Genomic DNA, 20,077 nt, shown 5'->3' with positions numbered 1-20,077 from the left:
TGTTGAGCAATGGGAACTATTGACTCCAAAGGTAGTCCATAGGTAGAATAAAGCCTTGGTATCTTATGCCTGTACTAAAGAAGCAATGAAATACACCTAAGTAATCACAAACGTTATGGTGCTAAGAAATACTGGGACCATGTAGAAAAATTATTGTCATTTCTCCAATTGTGACCGAAATGTATGCAAATACCTTTAAATCAAAGTCTGCAATGTGTACTTTAATCATGTCTGAATTGTTTGATTTGTAATAAGCTGTTGTGGCGGACGGTTGAGGCTCTTACCCAGCCAGGACACCTGGAGAATAGAGGGCAGCCACCCTGGTTTGCATCAAGGCCACGAGATCAGAGTTTGGAAGCTCAACCCAATTGGGGCCTGTGGCCTCAGCCAGGGGGCGCCTGGACATTTGTGGAGCACAGGACGGTAGTACTTCCACCACACTTGGGAGTGCTGCGAGAAAAAGATCTGGTGACACCTGGAGTACTTCCGGAAGTTAATGAGACATCACATGGACCACTTCTGGGTACAATATGGATGCCGCCTCACTCCATTCAACAAGCCAGAGTTGGGAGGTGGAGAACAGAGCTTGTGTGGAGGACTGTAGGTGGTGAAGAAAGAAAGAAAGAAAGAAAGAAAGAAAGAAAGAAAGAAAGAAAGAAAGAAAGAAAGAAAGAAAGAAAGAAAGAAAGAAAGAAAGAAAGAAAGAAAGAAAGAAAGAAACAAATTGAGTAATTGGTGTTGGTGATTTGTGCACAGTGAGCTAAAGAGAAGAAAATAAAAAATGTGCTTTTGGGCCTGTCTGTGTCCGGGTCAGGGGGCTGTCTGAACCCTGATCTTGCACACTGTGAAGCAGTGGGGTAATTCAAGGAAAAAATATGTGTTTGTGCCAAACATTATGGAGGGCACAGTGAAAAGGGTAAATATACAGTGTTGTAAAAAGTATGTGCCCAATTTCTCAATCATTTCAAATATCTGATATTGAGTGCTCTCAGGCTTTCAACTAATGTTTAATAGTTGATGAGGTTTTCACTTTTTATATATAAACACTATACAGTATATAACGTACACATTAGTAGAGAGTACTATCAGGGGAGGTGTAACGATTGTAATTCCAGCCCGGGTCAAGAGGTAGTGCTGTTATTTATATCTTCTCCTTTTTTTTAACAGACAGTTCTACCACCACTTGCCAGTTTGTGTCATGATCAGGGCTGAATTTTGGGGTCTCATAGCCTTCTTATTTAGTAGACGTCATTTTACTAAACCATCGTTAGGGTCACATCTAGCATTTCAAGGGGTGTAGTCTGTATGGTCGTGACCTGGATGTTATCATCAAGAAAGGATAAAAGGTCAGCAGTTGCGCCTGTGGATAAATCCTTTATAGAAATTCTATCTTTATTACTGATTATGTGTCTTACCTGGTTTTTGACTTCTTGCCTAATTTTTGACTGTGATTCTTGACTATTATCTAGGTTTCATTCACTTCACTTATATTTTGTTTTATTTTGCCTTTTGCAGACATCTCTCGGTTAAACTCAAAAAATTAGTTATCTGTTTCCTTGTGAGCCAGGATAAACTGATTCATGGACTCATGTCTGAAAAGATGTCAACTTATATGAATGAGCAACTTTGTCACAATTTTCTTTCCTGTGCAACAATATATACGGGAATTACAGACTTGTACCCCAATTATCCAACACAAGCTTACACTATGTGAAAAAGTTGTCTTACCTCAAAAACTGGCTATGAGAATTGTAGCAGCAAAGACTGCAACCAGATGTTTTCTGTAGTTCAGCATCAGTTTTTCACATCACTGTCATGGTAATTTAAACCCACTCTTCCTAGAGGAATGGCTTTCCATTCAGAAACAGTGATACATTTTAAGCATTTTAAGGCTAAGCCAGTCCAAATGTTTAATTATACTTCTTTTCAGCCATTCTTAAACAAACTTGATTTTGTGTTTTGGAGCCTTCCTTCATGACCCAACTACACTCCAGCTTCACCTCAGAGATGGAACATTCTTCCTATTAATTTTCTGATAAAGAATAGAATTCCTGGTTTATTCAAATATGTCAGGTTATCCAGGTCTCAAGACACTGACACATCCCCACCCCATCACACTACCACCACTATTAGTATGATGGTCTTACTGTAGTTGTTTTACACCAGAATTAATGTTGTCCAAAATGTTCCACCTTTGTGCAATCTGCTCATCTTCCTGAAATATTTGATGATCTTGGTAAATGAGAAACAAGTGTTTGTGTTCATCTTAACAATGGTGTCTGTCTTGCTACTCTCTAATTAATCCCATTTTAGCCCTGTAACTTCCTGATTGACTTTTGCTGAGAGGCAAGGCCATTTTGTAGTTCTTTGAAGATTATTTTAGGATCCCTTGAGACTTCCTGAATAATGTTACTATGTGCTCTTGGAGTAATTTTGGCAGATGGTCACTCCTGAAAACTTTTACTAATGTTCTAAATGTTTTCCAGTTGGCTATGGCTTCCAATGGGATTTGGTGGAATCCTGGAACATTAGGAATGGCTTTGTAGTCCTTTCCACGCTGATAGATATCAATAATTTCTTTAGGAATTTCCTTTGAAATTGAAATTGGCATTATGTGCTTCTTGAATGTCTGCATTAAATGGAACTAGCCAACCCGCAGCGTAGCATACGCCACATAATTATTTATTGATGGGTGAACACTTCCTGAATGACACAGTTGTCCAAATGGGGTGGGTTTGAGGATACGACTGTGAGTGAATGAAAAGATGGAACTCTGGAGAAAGCAACATACAATTGTACGTGACTGAAAACTGGGTTTGGCAGATAAAGGCATATTGTTTTGAAAGTTGGTCCCTGTGCCTTATTAATTGTCATTGCAAAGGCCAATCTAACAGGAAATTGCGTGTAAAAGTAAAAGGCAAATTTGAATCTGATGGGGTCAGGGATATCCGGGGAATAAGGACAGTTTGTGAGGTAGGAGCTCTGATAGTTTTACACTCCAGTACATTGTGGTGAATGCTGGTAACAGTCCGTCTAGTGCCATCACAGAGACTTCTTGCTGGCATGAAGTTTCTGAGAAGTATGACGACTGAACCTATTTTAATTTTGAGTTTATGCGGAGGCATGCCAGTGGGAGTAAGACTGTTAAGAAATTCTTCAGGGAATGAAATTTGATCTGCGGGATCGTCTGTGACGATGGAGGCAACGCTGGTAAAAGTTACTTCATCGGTAGGGATAAGTTTCAGTACTTATTCATTACGGTGTAGCGAGTCTTCGTTGGTGACGCTTAATATAGCTCGCGTACTGAGTTGTTCTGGAGTCACAGTTGAGAAGTCGATGTCGCCATATAGTTGCTAAAAGGGATCAGAAATAAAAGGAAAACATTGTGAAGGTAATGGACATGGGAGGAGTGTTAGAGTTGGCGGGCGGGGCTCTTTCGTGCGTGCCATGGTCAGCTGCTTAGTGAATTGTTGGTGGGCGTGGCTCTGTCTTGCGTGCGTCTTGCTTGCCATGGACTTAAAGGAAAACAATGTGAAGGTAATGGTTGTGGGAGGAATGTTAGAGTTGGCGGGCGGGACTCTGTCGTGCGTGCCATGGTCGGCTGCTTAGTGAATTGCTGGTGGGCAGGGCTCTGTGAGTTGGCAGACGTGGCTCTGTCTTGCGTGCGTCTTGCTTGCCATGTCTTGCGTGCGTCTTGCTTGCCATGGACTTAGTGAATTATATATATAGATAAGCTACCAAGTAGTGTGGTAGACAGTAGGACTGTAGGGACTTTCAAAACTAGACTAGATTTTTTTAGAAAAATTAAGTGAACAGGATTGGCAGGCTTTGTTGGGCTGAATATCCTGGCCTGTTCTCATCTAGATTGTTCTAATATTCATGCTGCCAATCTCACTCTGATGGTAAGGGTCAAAATGACTGTTTATGTTAAACAGGGCTGGCTGTGACCAAACCTGTGTGTTCATTTCAGTTGACTGTTTTTGCACAGCTCCAGTTGCTGCTTATAACATAATTCATTGGATAAACAAAACAAACCTTAAACATTTATTTGTTTACTTAAGTGCCCTTTACCTAAAGTTAGGTTTGGTTTAACACCAGAAAACATTAAGTGTCAAAAACCTGCTAAAATAAAGGAAATCAGGAAGAGGAATATACTTTTCTGCAGCACTCTATTTTAATGTCTGTATTCCAAAAATATACAGATGGTTAGGAGCATACTCAGGTAAGCAGAATATCAGTAGAATGATGCAGGGGAATGACTGAATGTACAAAAGACAAAATAAAATAAATAATGTGTATTGCTTTTCAGTTTCTCTCTTTCTCTGTGTAACTGTTATGTACAGAGAGTTACCAAGCAACAAAAAAAAAAAAAAGGAAGTGAGGCTAATGGCAGGTAGCATATGAAGGAATAAACTACAGTATTTGTTAAGCCTCAGTTCATTCTAGACACACAATTATTATATCTAAAGAAAGTTTAGAAAGGAGCAATTGAGTAAAGAAGCATTATTGAAAAATTGTGGCCTAAGGTTTTTCTGCTTAAATGGCTTCTAAAATAATATTGATAAAGACGGCCTGAATAAACACACACATACAGTTGTTTCCATAGACAACATGCAGCTATGGTTTTAAAATTGTCCTGCCCAACAAGAATTCCACATAATTTAGTTTTTATGTTTTAATTTTGCCTGATCAAATAAGTACAAAGTTTCATAGTGTTTCCTCGAATTGCCTAGCATCTACAGTATTAGTGTTGATCAACTGAGCAGAAACTAATGCAGTTGAGAATATGTTATTTTTAAGATGTGTGCATTACATTTATACTGTTCATTTTAACTTAACTAAATTGTTATACATACAATCATATTCTTGCTTGAAAGAAATTTCTTCTTCAGAGTTCCAAAATGGTGGTAGTAGTGCCATGAAATGTTTTCTCGTTTTACTGGATGGTTCATGCTGTGAGATTTTGAAATAACATCACTCAGTATATAAAGGTATTATCTACTTTGGAGGTGACTTTGGTGTATGCTTCTATCTTCATTATCTCCTGTGCATAGACTTATCCCTAAACTATTAATACTACAGCAGTCTACAGTTTCAAAACTGAGATCATGACATCAGTATATTTATCGACTCATAAATTGTGGGGTTGGATTAGATAGATAGATAGCAGCACCTTACTGATACAAAAAACAATATTAAAGATTGTATAATGCATGTAAAAACAGACAATAACTTTATATAATGTTAACGTTTACCCCCATAGGGTGGAATTGAAGAGTCGCATAGTTTGGGGGAGGAACGATCTCCTCAGTCTGTCAGTGATTTAAATCTTATTTAAACTTTTCTAAAATAAGTTAATATTATATATAGTGAATATTATATATTCTATTGAAATACAGTTGCGGCCAAAAGTTTTGAGAATGACTGCATGATTGACAGAATGCCAGGGTGAATTGCAGAGGTCTTGAAAAAGAAGGGCCAGCACTGCAAACATTGACTCTACATAAACTTAATGTCATTGTCAATAAAAGTCTTCAAAACTTATGAAATGCTTGTAATTATACTTCAGTATACCACAGAAACATCTGACAAAAAGATCTAAAAACACTGAAGCAGCAAACTTTGTAAAAACAAATATTTGTGTCATTCTTAAAACTTTTGGCCATGACTGAATTCTCTATAACTTGAATAGAGATTATTATGGTTTTGCAACCCTCTATTCCACTCATTCCTAATCCACTCATTCAAGCACAGTGTTTAAAAAGAAAATGTGAAGTATATATTTTGACAAGTTCTACTTAAAACTTACAAAACACTTATGCTCTTTATATCACATAAATGATTAAGTGGCTATATAGTTTATTCAGGACTGAATAATTTGAGTTCTTAGGAGGGAATGAATTGATTCCAGTTGTGAAACAGCTTTGCACTCAAAACAGAATTCAAACATATTTGCTTAAACCTTACAAATAAGGAGACCAACTCAGCTTACTAATTAAACTATTAATTATATTATTATAGTCCCGATGTACAGTATTGCTTTTAGGCAATGACTGCAACTATTGCTGTGGTTTAATGCCAATCTTTGTAACCTTTCAATTTTTTGTATCTTTGCCTACACCAGTTCTTTATCTCGATTAACTTAATTTCTAAGCTTGTTCTTGTTATCATTTTGCATCTTTGGGATTTTTTTTTCTGAAAATTATAATTTTATTACTGAAATATATTTATTCTATTCTTAGGCTATGAAAAGTGTAAAATTTTGTTTCACCTTCATTATCATTTTTTTAAATTTGGAATTACAGGTAGCTATTTGTCATTGCTTGGAAGACTTGTTTATTACTGAATGTCACCATTTTGAGCTCCAGTTGCTATTATACAGGAGCCCATTGCTAAGGGCATTTCCCATTAGTTGTGTAACATGTTATTTTTATTGGTAATTAACTAACATAATTCTAACAATAAATCCCTATTTCAATATTTATGACCAACATCTCTCTAAATTACTCAGTTGGTAATTGAAAGATCAGTCAAGATCAGTCTGAATATATAAAGAAAAATAAACATAAGCTGTGAATAAACATCCTTAATTGTTTACAATCACACATGTAGTGGATACTTACCCCATCCCAATAGCACAAACCACCAGAAGAACTTTCTATCTTGATGAAATGACGACAGAAGAAGTGAATTTAAATATAGGGCTTCTACAAGCAGCCAGAAGAAATTTGTCATTACACAATAATTGCAGAATACCATGGATACTTTGCAAGCCACCTAGCAGAAAATAAATATTATTAAATGTGTTTTCATTACTCATTGCACACATCTTTCTTGACTCAGTCCCAAGCTTTAATTTTACTTCATTTTATCTATTATGTGAACTTGCTTTTGTGTTTTGAAACATTGTTTTCCGTCATGTACCAACTACACTTCAGAATAAACTCAGCAATGGATGACCATTCTCTTTAAGACTTCTTTGATACAGAAAAATATTCATTCTATCATTGGTTATCTAGAAGTTCCTAAGGCAGCAAAGCATCCCCTCAATCATCATACAACCACCAATTTAAACAGTACTAAATGTACTTTCTTTACTCATCACACATTTTCTTAATTCCAACTATCTAAAATGGACCTGAGTCAAGATCCTTTTCTGAATAAAGTTGCCTGGCATTTGCTTCATTGAGTTAAATGTTTTTTGAATATCTCATTCATACCTTATTGGAATGAAATCCTTGCTTACTTATGAGAAACTCTTGGAATACGATTAATCACTAGTGCACTTAACAGCACTCTTTTAGGTAATGCCTGTTATCATGATAGATAGATAGATAGATAGATAGATAGATAGATAGATAGATAGATAGATAGATAGATAGATAGATAGATAGATAGATAGATAGATAGATAGATAGATAGATAGATAGATAGTCTATTTTATTCCTGGGGGAAATTTGGCTTTTTACAGAAGCTATTTAAATAAATATATGCATAAATAGATAAGTAAATAAAAAGGCAAGAAAGACTAGTAACTAGTAAACAATTACTACCTAAAGAGCAGTCAGTATCTCATACTACACTATTTTCACTGTTCTTTCTCAACCACAAGAATTCTAACTCATCTACAATTATACAGTAAAAGAAACAAATCCAATTTACATTAAAACAGGGATAATCTAGAGGAAGAAAAATACAGTAAAATATTTTGGTTAAAATGAAAATTGTTAAGCGAATATTAGCCTGCTCACGTCTGTATTAGTTGGGAAGCTTGAAGTTTTTACAGCTTCTATAAATCATTATTATCAGATATCCTCTTCTATTTAAGTTTTCCCTTTGGTACAATACATATACACCTTTCCTTTTTAATAAAACACCTCAGATACCTTAAGTTGAACTAAACAGTCTGTTGTGCATACATGGAAAAATAGTTACCATATAACTTGGAATACAGTATACCATAAAATTAATCTAAACTGTAAGCAGGAAAAAATTTTGGATGTTGATACACCTCCTATTCTTCTGAGAAAACAAAATTCTAACAACTAGCCTTTAAAGGATCAAGATATTGGTGAGGGGAAAAATAATTGAGGGGCTGTGATCACTTACTGTAGAAAAAGAACAATGATCTGTGTCTTCACTGGAAAATAGGATAGCATCCTTAATAAATACCGACACAGACTTCAGGATGAAGGTTATGAAAAGCTGGACATGTATATAATTGCGGGCACAATGAAGTCTCCTGCCAAGAAATAAAAAAAGTGGTTTTTTTTTTAGTTTTTAGACCTTTTAGTCTATTTTTTCCTTACTCAATATTGCTGTGCAATACAGACAGCAGTAATCAATCAAGATACACAAAAGAAGGAAAATAATCAGTAAAGGATTTTCTAGAGCTACTGTAGTTGGGGAACTCATTAGTATGCACTAGAATATACTGCAAAATCTGGAAAACTACATGATGTTGCAGGTGCAGAACTGGAAATAAATGTCAAACAGCTTATGTGATTCTAACTCACACATTCAAAGTCACTCTAATACAAGACTAGTATAAGGTTGTCAAGTGATCTACAGGATACAGAAGAAAACTTGAGTTCCTGGGGAAAAATGCAGGGGCACAGATGAACTATATTACTGCACAAACAGCAACTGGGCCAGAATTCAAAGTTATTCTTCTATACTGTAGATGTGGATCAGAAGCAATAATCACTGGGCCACTCTGCTACCTTAGTTTACCACAGTTTATTCAAATAGACTTTTTAATTATATTGTATGAAAGCAGATGTTGCACGGAATGGAACATCTCATAGATGGTACATCTGGCTTTTAAATGGACCAGTTAACCATTTCTGCTATAGCTATTAAGGACAACACTCAGCTAACAACAGTAACCATCAACTTCATTCTAAACTGAGGAAGTCTGCAAGTCTCAGATTTCTTGTACTACCTTGAAAATATTTACTACCACTTTTATAAATAAGGTACATAGCGATACACAGTAAGAATTGTTTATCTTTCCAAATTGATATTTGGCATTTAAGTAGAAAAGAAATGTTTGTAAATTAGTTTCAACCACTAAGCCGTGTTTTCTTTTACTGTATACTAGTGACCTTTTCACTTCAAAGTGCATTACAATGCACAATGAATTACTGTACATAAATCTTTGTGATTGATTATGTGACCTTGAATTGATTTAGTGTGCTCTAAAATAGGTGGATGCATACAGCAGATTAAGGCTTGTGGGTAGTTATCATTGAACATATTCATTCTGAAAGATGCACATAAACCATTTTAGCAATTCATGGCACAAGCTTCATAATAAAGATATGCCATACACTAATAGTTCAGGTTGGGAATGTTGAAATGTAAAATCCAGCATGTGGAGAACACTCACTTTTGTATCACTGTTAGACTATAACCCTCTTGCTATGTCTGTCTCTTCTAAATTGAAATTATTTTCATCCTTGGAAAAACATTTTTTAATTTAAAGAATATATTAACGTTTTTATGTCTTTAACAAAAGCAAAACATACCGAAAGGTAAGCAAAATGGCAACAGCAATTGTGAGTGAAACAATTGACGTGCCATATCCTATAGAGTAGATTGTCTTCATCGTGGCAAAGTAAGAACCCTGAAATACAAAATAAAAGATTAATACCATTCATATATATGTGTTTTACAAAAGGCTGCAACATATAATCTGTGCATCCTCCGTACAGTATATCTTTTTCCAGCCTGATGGGCCTTGGTTTAAAATATGACCCCATAACTACAAAACGCTCTTAGTCTTGCATTGCCTGCTAATCCTTATGGATTGTAAAGGATAACATCTTAAATTTTATACAAGTGATAATATATCGAGTGTGGAAATTTATACATGTTTATAATCTCATAAAACTCATCTACTTCTTCATTTTTTGAAGTTTTTCTCCTGTTATTTTAAACTATCAAAACAATGAAGTTAATAAAGCCATGAAGACATAAAAACAGGAATAATGTTTCAGAAAACTACTGACTGAGTAAAATATTACACTTTCACTTAGTATAGTCCTTAGCTACGGCATATTAAATAAATAAAATGTTCTATTTAATTGATATAGTGACAACAGGCAATCACAACACCTTACATTTTTTAAATTCAAGAAGATTGTCTTTTTGTTACTGATTAACAAAAGGTGAACATCTACAAGGCACATTATTAAATTGCACTGCTGTTACTTTTGTAAATATAATATTTAAATTCTCTGAACCTCATTCAGGAAATATTGTCTGAAAAATATCTAATTTAACAAATCACACATCTGCTGTTTACTTCATGTATTGTTTATTATTGTTTGTCATTTTCCAAAAAACATGTTAGAAAACCTCTTAAGCAAAATGAGCTTTTGAACTGTTCAAGTCTAAGCTCATTGTAAAGTATAAACAACACATTAAAATTCTTACTTGTATTTTCTCTTAGAAACTAGTGACAGTTTCATATTAATATGACCTATTTCCAATATAATCGTGAAAGTAATAATAGAAATGTTCAAATATGCATTATCTATGTAGCCTTTTTTCAATCTAAAACCATCAAATATCTTTGCATATTAGGTTTTATGCTTTAACTAGATGCAAATGGTGCATTTAAATTCACAACATTATCATAATATATAACAAACAAATCTATACTAATAAAAGGCAAAGCCCTCACTGACTCACTCACTGACTGACTGACTGACTCACTCATCACTAATTGTCCAACTTCCCGTGTAGGTGGAAGGCTGAAATTTGGCAGGCTCATTCCTTACAGCTTACTTACAAAAGTTAGCCAGGTTTCATTTCGAAATTCTACGTGTAATGGTCATAACTGGAACCTCTTTTTTGTCCATATACTGTAATGGAGGAGGCGGAGTCACATATCGCGTCATCACGCCTCCTACGTAATCATGTGAACTGAAAACAAGGAAGAGATTTACAGCACGACTCAAACGCGGGAACGAAGGTAAATGACGTTAATTGTTGAGTGTCTTTTAATACTGTGTAAGCATACATATTAACACATGTGCAATTAAACGTGTGCATTTACAGGGTGATTTCTTAGGCTTAAAAGCTCGCCTTTTATAAAACGCGGGAACGAAGGTAAATGATGTTAATTGTTGAGTGTCTTTTAATACTGTGTAATCATACATATTAACACATATGCAATTAAACGTGTGCATTTACGGGGTGATTTCTCAGACTTAAAAGCTTGCCTTTTATTAAAAAGGTAAATGCAAACTGTTTTCATTCTGAAGGGCACAAACCACGTTAGATTTCAGCCGTTAAACGCGCAAAAATGTCGGTACGCCAGATAAATAAGCGCAACATATTATCAGTTGTATTGTACGCTTACAATACATATAGAAATGTGTTAATCGTTAACTAATAGTATGGGATGGTGTTTTTCGACTCACGCCTTGATTTAAACGATTGCATGTCTTGGTGGGTTTGCGTAGCTTATTGTCAATATCTTTACACCTCTTTTGAAGACTTATTGACTGAAACGGGCTTTCACAAAAAAAGTTAGGGCTTTGCTACAGGATACACCCTCCACAAGTTAAGGAAGTAAAAATAAAGGTATATATTTCTGTTTTATTTAAATCTTTTAAGTTCGTATGCATAGCCCCATTTGGCTGTTTTAGTTTTTTTTTTTCTTTCTTCAGTAATATTTAATCTCCTTAAAGAAAAACAACATATGCATTTTACTTTTTTTGTATCTCTTTAGTAATATTTTAGTGTAAAAGGATAACCAGTATTTAAACCTTTTATGTTACTTTATAAAGTTATTTTACACAATGTTGAAAAATTAATAAGAAAGCTACATATTTTGGCAGCTGTTGCTTTAATTTTCAATGAAATGAAAAAAGCTCTCCAAGAGAAAACCTCAATGAAGAAGAAACAGTTTGCACTATCTAAAAAGGAGAAACCCTCATTTATAAAGGTTTGCTGCAGATGACTTAACGGAAAATAAATGAATAGTTCCTATGTGTATAATACATATTTATCTATTTGACTTATGCCTTTATTCCAGCAACTTGTAACATCTGAGGTACAATTTGTTACATTACTTTTGTTTTTTGCAGCACAGGCAGGTGAAGTGACTTCCTCAGGGTCACACAGTGGTGTCAGTACCAGGAATTGAACTGACAAGCTCCGGGTTTGCTGAAATATTACTGAAGAAAGAAAAAAAATGAAAACGGGCAAATAGGGCTATGCATACAGATGTCCATCCATCCATTATTCAACCCGCTATATCCTAAATACAGGAGCCAATCCCTGCCAACACAGGGCACAAGGCAGGAAACAAACCCCGGGCAAGGTGCCAGCCCACCACAGGGCGCACACACCCACACACCACGGACAATTTAGAATCACCAATGCACCTAACCTGCATGTCTTTGGACTGTGGGAGGAAACCGGAGAAACCCAGACAGACATGGGGAGAACAGTCAAACTCTATGCAGGGAAGCGAACCCGGGTCTCCTAACTGGCACCTTTCACTGCGCCACCATACCTCCCGCATACAAACTTAAAAGGTTTAAATAAAACAGAAATATATACCTTTATTTTTACTTCCTTAACTTGTGGAGGGTGTATCCTGTAGCAAAGCCCTAACTTTTTTCATGAAAGCCCCTTTCAGTCAATAAGCCTTAAAAACAGGTGTAAAGCTAAACTTGCAGCACCGCTATTCAATTACACTTGCCTAACGCCTCTCCTAAGGGGAGATACTGTGGGATCTGGGCATCCGTCAAAGCACCAATCACAGGCCCGATTAGAAGGCGGAAAGCTGTGATTTGTCGTCTCCCTCCCATGTAACAATCACAGCCAGTGTTACAATGCACTATGTATGTATGTGTATATGTATATATGTGTATGTGTGTGTGTATGTATGTGTGTATATGTATGTGTATATATATTATGATATGCGTGTATGTATATATATATATGTGGATGTGTATATGTATATATATATATATGTATATATGTATATATATATGTATATGTAGATATGTGTATATGTAGATATGCATATATATATATATATATGTATATGTATATATTATGTTTACATAACCTCTTTAACACACTACTTCTCCGCTGCAAAGCGCAGGTATTTTGCTAGTATACAATATAGCTAAACAATGTGGACACCACCAAAATGATTTAAGTTCAGGTGTTTCAGCCATATCCATTGTTAAGAGGCTTATAAAATCAAATACATTGGCATGCAATTTCCATTGACAAGAATTGGCAGTAGAATGGGTCGTACTGAAGAGCTCAGAAACTTTAAACATGGCACTGCTATAGGATGTCACCCTTGCCACAAGTAGGTACATGAAATTTCTGCTTTATTTGATATGCCTCGGTCAACTGCAAATGCTATTATCAAGAAGTAGAAGCATCTAGGAGCAACAACAACTCAGCCATGAAGTGGCAGACCATGCACTCTCACTCCCAAATGCTGAAGCATAAAGTGTGTCAAAATCGACTATCTTCTGTTGCATCACTCACAACAGACATCCAAACTGCCTCTAGAAGCAACATCAGTACAAGAACCGCATGTTGGGAGCTTAATGAAATGGGTTTCAGTGACTGAGCAGCTGCATGCAAGCCTAAGATCACTATGTGCAATGCCAAGTGTGGGATGGTGTTTCGGAAGCATGTCGCCATTGATCTCTGGAGAAGCAGAAATGTGTTCTCTGGAGTGATGAATCATACTTCACTATCTTCCAGTGTGACTGATGAATGAGTCTGGTTTTGGCAGATACCAGAAGAACAATACATTCTCGACTACATATACTACTCACTTGTAAAGTTGTATGAAAGCAGGTTAATAGTCGGGAGCTGTTTTTCAGGGTTTGGGCTCAGCCCCTTGCAAAGGCTGTGAATACTTATGTACATGTGCTTTCTCAATTTTTTTATTTTTAATAAATTTGCAAAAACCTCAGGTAAACTTTTTTCACGTTGTCATTATGGGGTGTTATGTGTAGAATTCTGAAAAAAATGAATTGAATCCATTTTGGAATAAGGCTGTCACATAACAAAATGTGTAGGTCTGATGGTCAGGCCCCTATACACTTTTGGCCATACTGTATGGTGTATTATGAACAACTAACTAAACATGTTTTCTAGATTATCAAAAAACAGATTTTATTTTGTAATGCAATTTTCATTATTTTGGAACCAGTGGGAATACATACATACTTTACAGAAAATATTTGGAGTTCAAGTTCAGTGGTCAATAGAGCCTAAATAAGTAATGCAGAGTTAATAGACACTTATAAAAGAATGAAAAAAACATTGTTTTTGTTTTTTTCAGTTACTTTATCTTTACCAATAGGACTAATTAAAGTGTATATGATTTCATTCTGAAGAGGGCTTATTTCAAGCTGGTTGATTTGATCAGATGGCTATAAACAAATGTCATTAAAATCCTGGGTCTCTACAGTGCCCACTTCATAAGATAACTCATTGACAGGCAGCTTCAATGAAATCTGTAGCAGCAGATGAATATTGAACTCTTGATTATTATGGAATATGTGAATTTTCACAGACTGTTATAAAAATCAAGAAGATAATTAGATTTCTAATTAGTATATTTTTTATTAATAAAACATTACCTAAAGTAGAGATATTAGACAGATTACTTAGTGGTGTTTTTATCTGCATATATTATTTTTTCCACTTTTTTCTTAATTATAATTGTATATTCTTTCATAGTATGAGCTAAACTTGACTTTTATTCATTTTAAAAATTATGTTAAATTTGCCTGTAAAGTAATATTGGCCTTAAAAAGCAATTATAGACATGTTTAGGTCAAGGCTGTGTTTCATTTTGACCAGTCTGAGGGCCAGTTTCTTATAAAAAAAGTAGGGAAGGCATCACCACCACAGATGTTAAGAGAATAAACTGGTGTGACTTCTGGAACATAGCTCTCCTTTTCAGGGACATGCAGTCAGAGGAGGCAGGCGAGGCAGAGCAAATAAATGTGTCCACTGGTCTGTGCTATAAATTTGTTTTCTGTATGATTCCAATAATTTTGATCATTTTTATAGACAAAATCACTATAGTCAAATTCCTGTTCAAATATAGGGGAGAAAAGTGAGGTGCGTCAGCAACAAGCCTCACCTCACCTCAGACTGCACCATCCCTCACACACTAGGCTGATGCATGCAATTGGTGCGTGCCTGTTGCTGTCTTTCTGTATGTCGCCAATATAATGTGTGTAGACATGTTTATTATACCCTCACTTTCCACAGTCTGGCTAATAGCTTTAATGAATGTGTGTGACATATTTAGTCTTGCTGATCGGCCACAAAACTGCAATGAAAAGGCACAAGGTGAGGCAGACAGTACCGTGCCACACTGAAGGGGGGCAGATGTGACCCCAACAGGTGCTTGTTGCTGCTGTTCTTTTACGCAGACACTCTATAAGTTAATGATATCAGAAAGTCAAGTGCACTGCAGCGGCCCATTTATTTTTATTTTTTGTTCCCACTGACTCTCAAAATGGAAGATTAAGACTAAAGGAAAATAAGGAGGACTTTTACAAGAAAGTGAAGGAAATTTTTGTGGAGAAGGATCGGCACATGGATTTCCAGACTAAGAAAAAAACAATCCAATAATTTAAAAACTAAATTTTGACCTTAAATAAAATATTCTTTTGTTTTTTCTTGTTTTCCTTTTGTTGAATAGTCTGTATTAAAATTGATTAAAGCATCAGAATTAAAAGCTTTTAAAAACAATTAAATATTTCAATTAAGGTCAAAATTGAAATTTTTTTTTTTATACACCACTCTATATTTTTGTTTGCATTGAATGAGTATGAATTGTGGAATTACAACGGCAAATTTAAAACACATGGAGAGTGCAGAGCAAATGCGCTCTCCCCGCTATAAATGTAATGTTCTTTCTTAGCCAAATATGTACCTTAGCTATGTATGTGTAAAGAATGCTGATGAGATATGAAACATAACCAGCAGTCAATGTGCATGCTGCCAACTGAATAGTGAATAAGCTACTCTTTTGAGTTCATGTATTGTAAATCTGACTCCGAAGTGCCTCACCAGCCGTGAACCTCACCGCATATCACTGGTCCTTTTCAGTAACAAACTCGTGATCCTGGAGTGTGACAGTGGACGTAGGATTTTATTACATCTTTAGTTTTAATAAACGACTAATTCTTTTCTTGACTCAACTGTTCAATTAAACAGGTTATTTGATTTTCTGTATTTGTTACAAGAAGTATTTCAAAGTATAACATTAATCATAAGAGTGATATATCCTCTGCTAACAAGTTGTAGTTTATTCTGGTGGATTGGAGGATTTCTTCAATACAATTCTGATAGCAAATTGGAAATTCTGACTATTGTTTAAGTGTATGCAGCATGTAGATTTTTAGAGACAGTGGATGTTGTCCTCATAAGGGTACCATATTTGGTAGTCCTACTGGGAGACTTCAACATTGAAGGAGTCAGTTTGGGAGAAGTGGCTTTCTGAACCTGATTACTACTCATTGATTTTCTATAACAAACAGCATGTCCAAAACCTAAAATTCTCACAAATGTACCTAGTGCCAGGCATGATGAAATTTATGCTTATATCATCTTATCTGATGTTATACTTTCTGGGCAGTCTGGTAAAAAAGAGGTGGAGAAGATAGACCAGGTTCAAGCATACCAGTAACTGAGCCAGCTGCAAGGAGCTGAGGCCAGCAGGTTTTTGGTGTCTTTCGTAACAGCAGTCCCTGGACCCATTGGTGAATATCAATTTTAGGGAAACTGCCCAAGTGAAAAAGGAGGTTTTCCAAGCAGTGTTAATAGGAGGACCTCCATATCTGACTGTATGGCTGTCTGATAGCCTCTAAGAGGTTCTGGCCAATTATTTGACAATACAGGAAGGGTAGGTTTGACATTGCTCAGAAAGTTCTTATCCAGGGTTGGGAAATGTTAAACAAAACTTTGGATATTATTGAGAGATGGAAGAAACCTGGAGGATACTGTATCAGAGGAGACAGAGTCAGATATTGTTTGTGTTAAGGTCATTGTGGTGCTTAAGAAGCTCTGTGGTGGCAAAGCTGCAGGGGTGGATGAAAAGATGAATATTTTGTAGGTGTCTTAACTAACATGTCTCTTCAGTGTTGCATGGAAAGCAAAGGCACTGCCATGCCCTGGCAGGAATGAGTGGTGATCACCATTTTTATTTAAGGGGACAAAAGGTTGTGTATCAATGGGATCACACATTTGAGCCTTACAAAAAATTCCTTTGTCAGGTTAGTAGAACTGGAACTCAGTCTGACATAATGACCTAAAATCTAGTGGGGAAAAATGCAGATTTCTTCCTGGTCATGTAACGACAGACCAACTCTAAACTCCTTCACAGATGTATGAGTAACCTTTCTATATATACATTGTAAATTTGACCATCTACTCCATAGTATTCAGTGGGAGGGTGGGGTACTTCAAAAGTAAGAGGTTTCTTAGACCACTGATGCATTCCATGGTTTTGCATGGATGCTTGGTGTGAAACCGTGTCCTCTCAATGTGGGTATTGGGCACAACAAAGAATTGGAGAGTATCCAGTGCAGGTAACCAAGGATTGGTTTCTGTTGGATGGAGAAGACGTAGTCTGCTTGACCTCATCAGACTGTGATCTTAAGGACTCAATGGGAAGATTTGCAGCTGAAAGTGATCCAGCTGATTTTAGAATGGTTTTCTCTTTTCAGCTAAGTGGTGAGCTCCTGCCCATTGTGGAGGAGCAAATAGATGATGATGATGATGTGATTGGCTAATGAACTGGTACACTATCTGCAGACAAGGGTTTTGATTTGCTAGTTAGTCTACATTCCCATCCTCACCTATAATCACAAGAATAAGATTGCTAATACAAGCAGCCAAAACAAGGTTCATGTGCAAGGCTGCATGATTGAATGGCTCACTCTGCTTCATAAGGTTAGGTCCTGAGTAATATGAGATGAACTAGGAGTGGCCAGTTGAGGTTCTATGGATATTTTATTAGAATACACCCTTGGCACCATCATGAAAAAGGTATTCAAGGCACAGTCTATTGGGAGAAGACTCAAGGGCAGACCCACAACCTATTGGAGAGATAATATCTATTAACTGTACTGGAAGTGTCCAGGAATTCTGTAAGAGAGGTTGGATAATACAGTGGAATGGTCAGCCAAATGCTGCATGTTTTTACTAGGACTTTCATCAGAATAAGCGGAATAAAAATTATGAAATCGAGCAATGATAACCTATACGAGATTTTTTTATGCCTCTTGTTATACAGATGTTCATTTGTTGTCTTGCCTGCTCTTTTAATACCAACCAATAATTTTTAACAAATTGATTTTCATAAGCACCTGTTACCAAGAATAAATTACCCCTGTACAGACAATTACGAAAGAAAAATACTTGTTACCAAATATAAGATTTTATATATAAACATATCTATATCTATGCGAAAGCAGAACACAAACTGCAAAAGTGCCTACATTTATCTAGGGAAATAGAGACTCTTATAAATAAGAAGATTAATACAAAATCAAAATAAACCTCTGGACAAACGTGCAGTTAGTACAGCTTCTTACATGAATGTAATTTCAGACTTCCTTACCAGAGTTCAATTTAGTGATGAAGGAAAATGAAGGATTAATAACATTATGGATCATGCACATAACCTTGGTACAGAACATGGCACTAACAATTTTTCAAACAAAATTATGCTGTTGCCATCACTTCTAAAAACTAACTAATAAATACTTGCCTGCAATCCTGTCTCCCAGCTATCACATGTAGTGTGCTATGTGAAGAAATTCAAAAATTGTGTCCCACTTGAATTAGCGCTGGGCAATTAATTGAAAATTAATCTAAACCGATATTCAGAACCTGTATAATTTTGCCCTTGTCAGTTATTTTGTCTTTCTAATTCTCTTAGCATTTTTTTTTATTCTGTTAATACTTTCCCCAGTGTGTGCTCATGTACTGTTCCCTTAAAAAATATACGGTACTATCGTGTGTGTGTTGTCATGTGACTCCACCCTGTCCAGTCTGTGACAGGGAAGCAGCATGGAGGAGAACTCAAACAATGAGCAACTCTTACCAAAAAAAGCATTTACAACTGTTACACAATATGAGCAGGACTCAAGAAAATGGAAGAAATAACTGATGCCATTTCCTACTACATTGCGAAGGATATGGCTCCCACAGCTACAGTGGGGCACAGTGGGTTTAAGTAGCTCATCTAAACCTTTGACAGAAGATACACCGTGCCATCGCAAAAATATTTTTCCTAAAACATTTCCTAAAAAGGTAGCTGCTGAACCTGGCAATCTGTAAGTGCACATCAGTTTAACAAACATAACGCTACAATATTCAGTAATCTAAATGGGGATATCTGGGTAATGGCTACCTGCTATATTCTTTCTGTGTTTGTTTATGTGTGTCATAAATGATAATGTCTACATGTTTTTATATGCCTTATTTTTTTAAATTCTCTTTTATGTTTCTGTGCTGTTTCTTGTTAAGCACATTGTTACATGTGTTTAAAACTATTCTACATAAATAAAATTTTATGCTAAAGCTATTTTTCAGCACATTAAATAAATACTGTGAGAACAACAAAAAACTGTTCATATAGCACCAGTCTTAATGTTACATTGTGCCTGATATTACATTGTTTAAAAGAGATGCAAGTTATTTTATACTTTTTCACATGGCAATATTTAAAATAATTTTATTTGCTTGCAATAAATGCAAGCTATTTATTTTCTACTTTTTTTTAGCGAATTTGCTTTTTACACTAAAACTAAAATGTGACCTTTTTCATAAGACATTTCATTTCAAGCGATGTGTACTTTGATATTCAGTAAATAACCATAAATACTTTATCTCTGTGTGTTTCCTTCAGTTATTTTAAAATCACAAAGATAAGATATGCACTCTAGAAAAAAATCCCAGGTTTAATAGTTGAGCATATTTACAGTATAAACCTTGTCAGTGGACTATCAGGGCAAAAAAATCATTCATTAATCGCAATATAGGTTAAATGTTC

The 20,077-nt window shown here is 35.7% G+C and overlaps 1 protein-coding gene across 1 annotated transcript in view; it reads right to left on the bottom strand.

The window, feature by feature from the left end:
- Nucleotides 1-20,077, bottom strand: part of ghrhrl (growth hormone releasing hormone receptor, like) — a 149,198-nt gene that overhangs the window by 30,574 nt on the left and 98,547 nt on the right. The window contains exons 5-7 of the mRNA XM_051929382.1: nt 9,531-9,628; nt 8,110-8,242; nt 6,624-6,777 (exon numbers count right to left, since the gene is read on the bottom strand). Of these exons, the coding sequence (XP_051785342.1) occupies nt 6,624-6,777; nt 8,110-8,242; nt 9,531-9,628 (385 nt within the window). The remainder of the gene's footprint in view (nt 1-6,623; nt 6,778-8,109; nt 8,243-9,530; nt 9,629-20,077) is intronic.

The sequence above is a fragment of the Erpetoichthys calabaricus genome, chromosome 6 (assembly GCF_900747795.2).
Source record: "Erpetoichthys calabaricus chromosome 6, fErpCal1.3, whole genome shotgun sequence".
In the NCBI taxonomy this organism is placed as follows: domain Eukaryota; kingdom Metazoa; phylum Chordata; class Cladistia; order Polypteriformes; family Polypteridae; genus Erpetoichthys; species Erpetoichthys calabaricus.
This window is presented reverse-complemented; position numbering and strand designations above follow the sequence as displayed.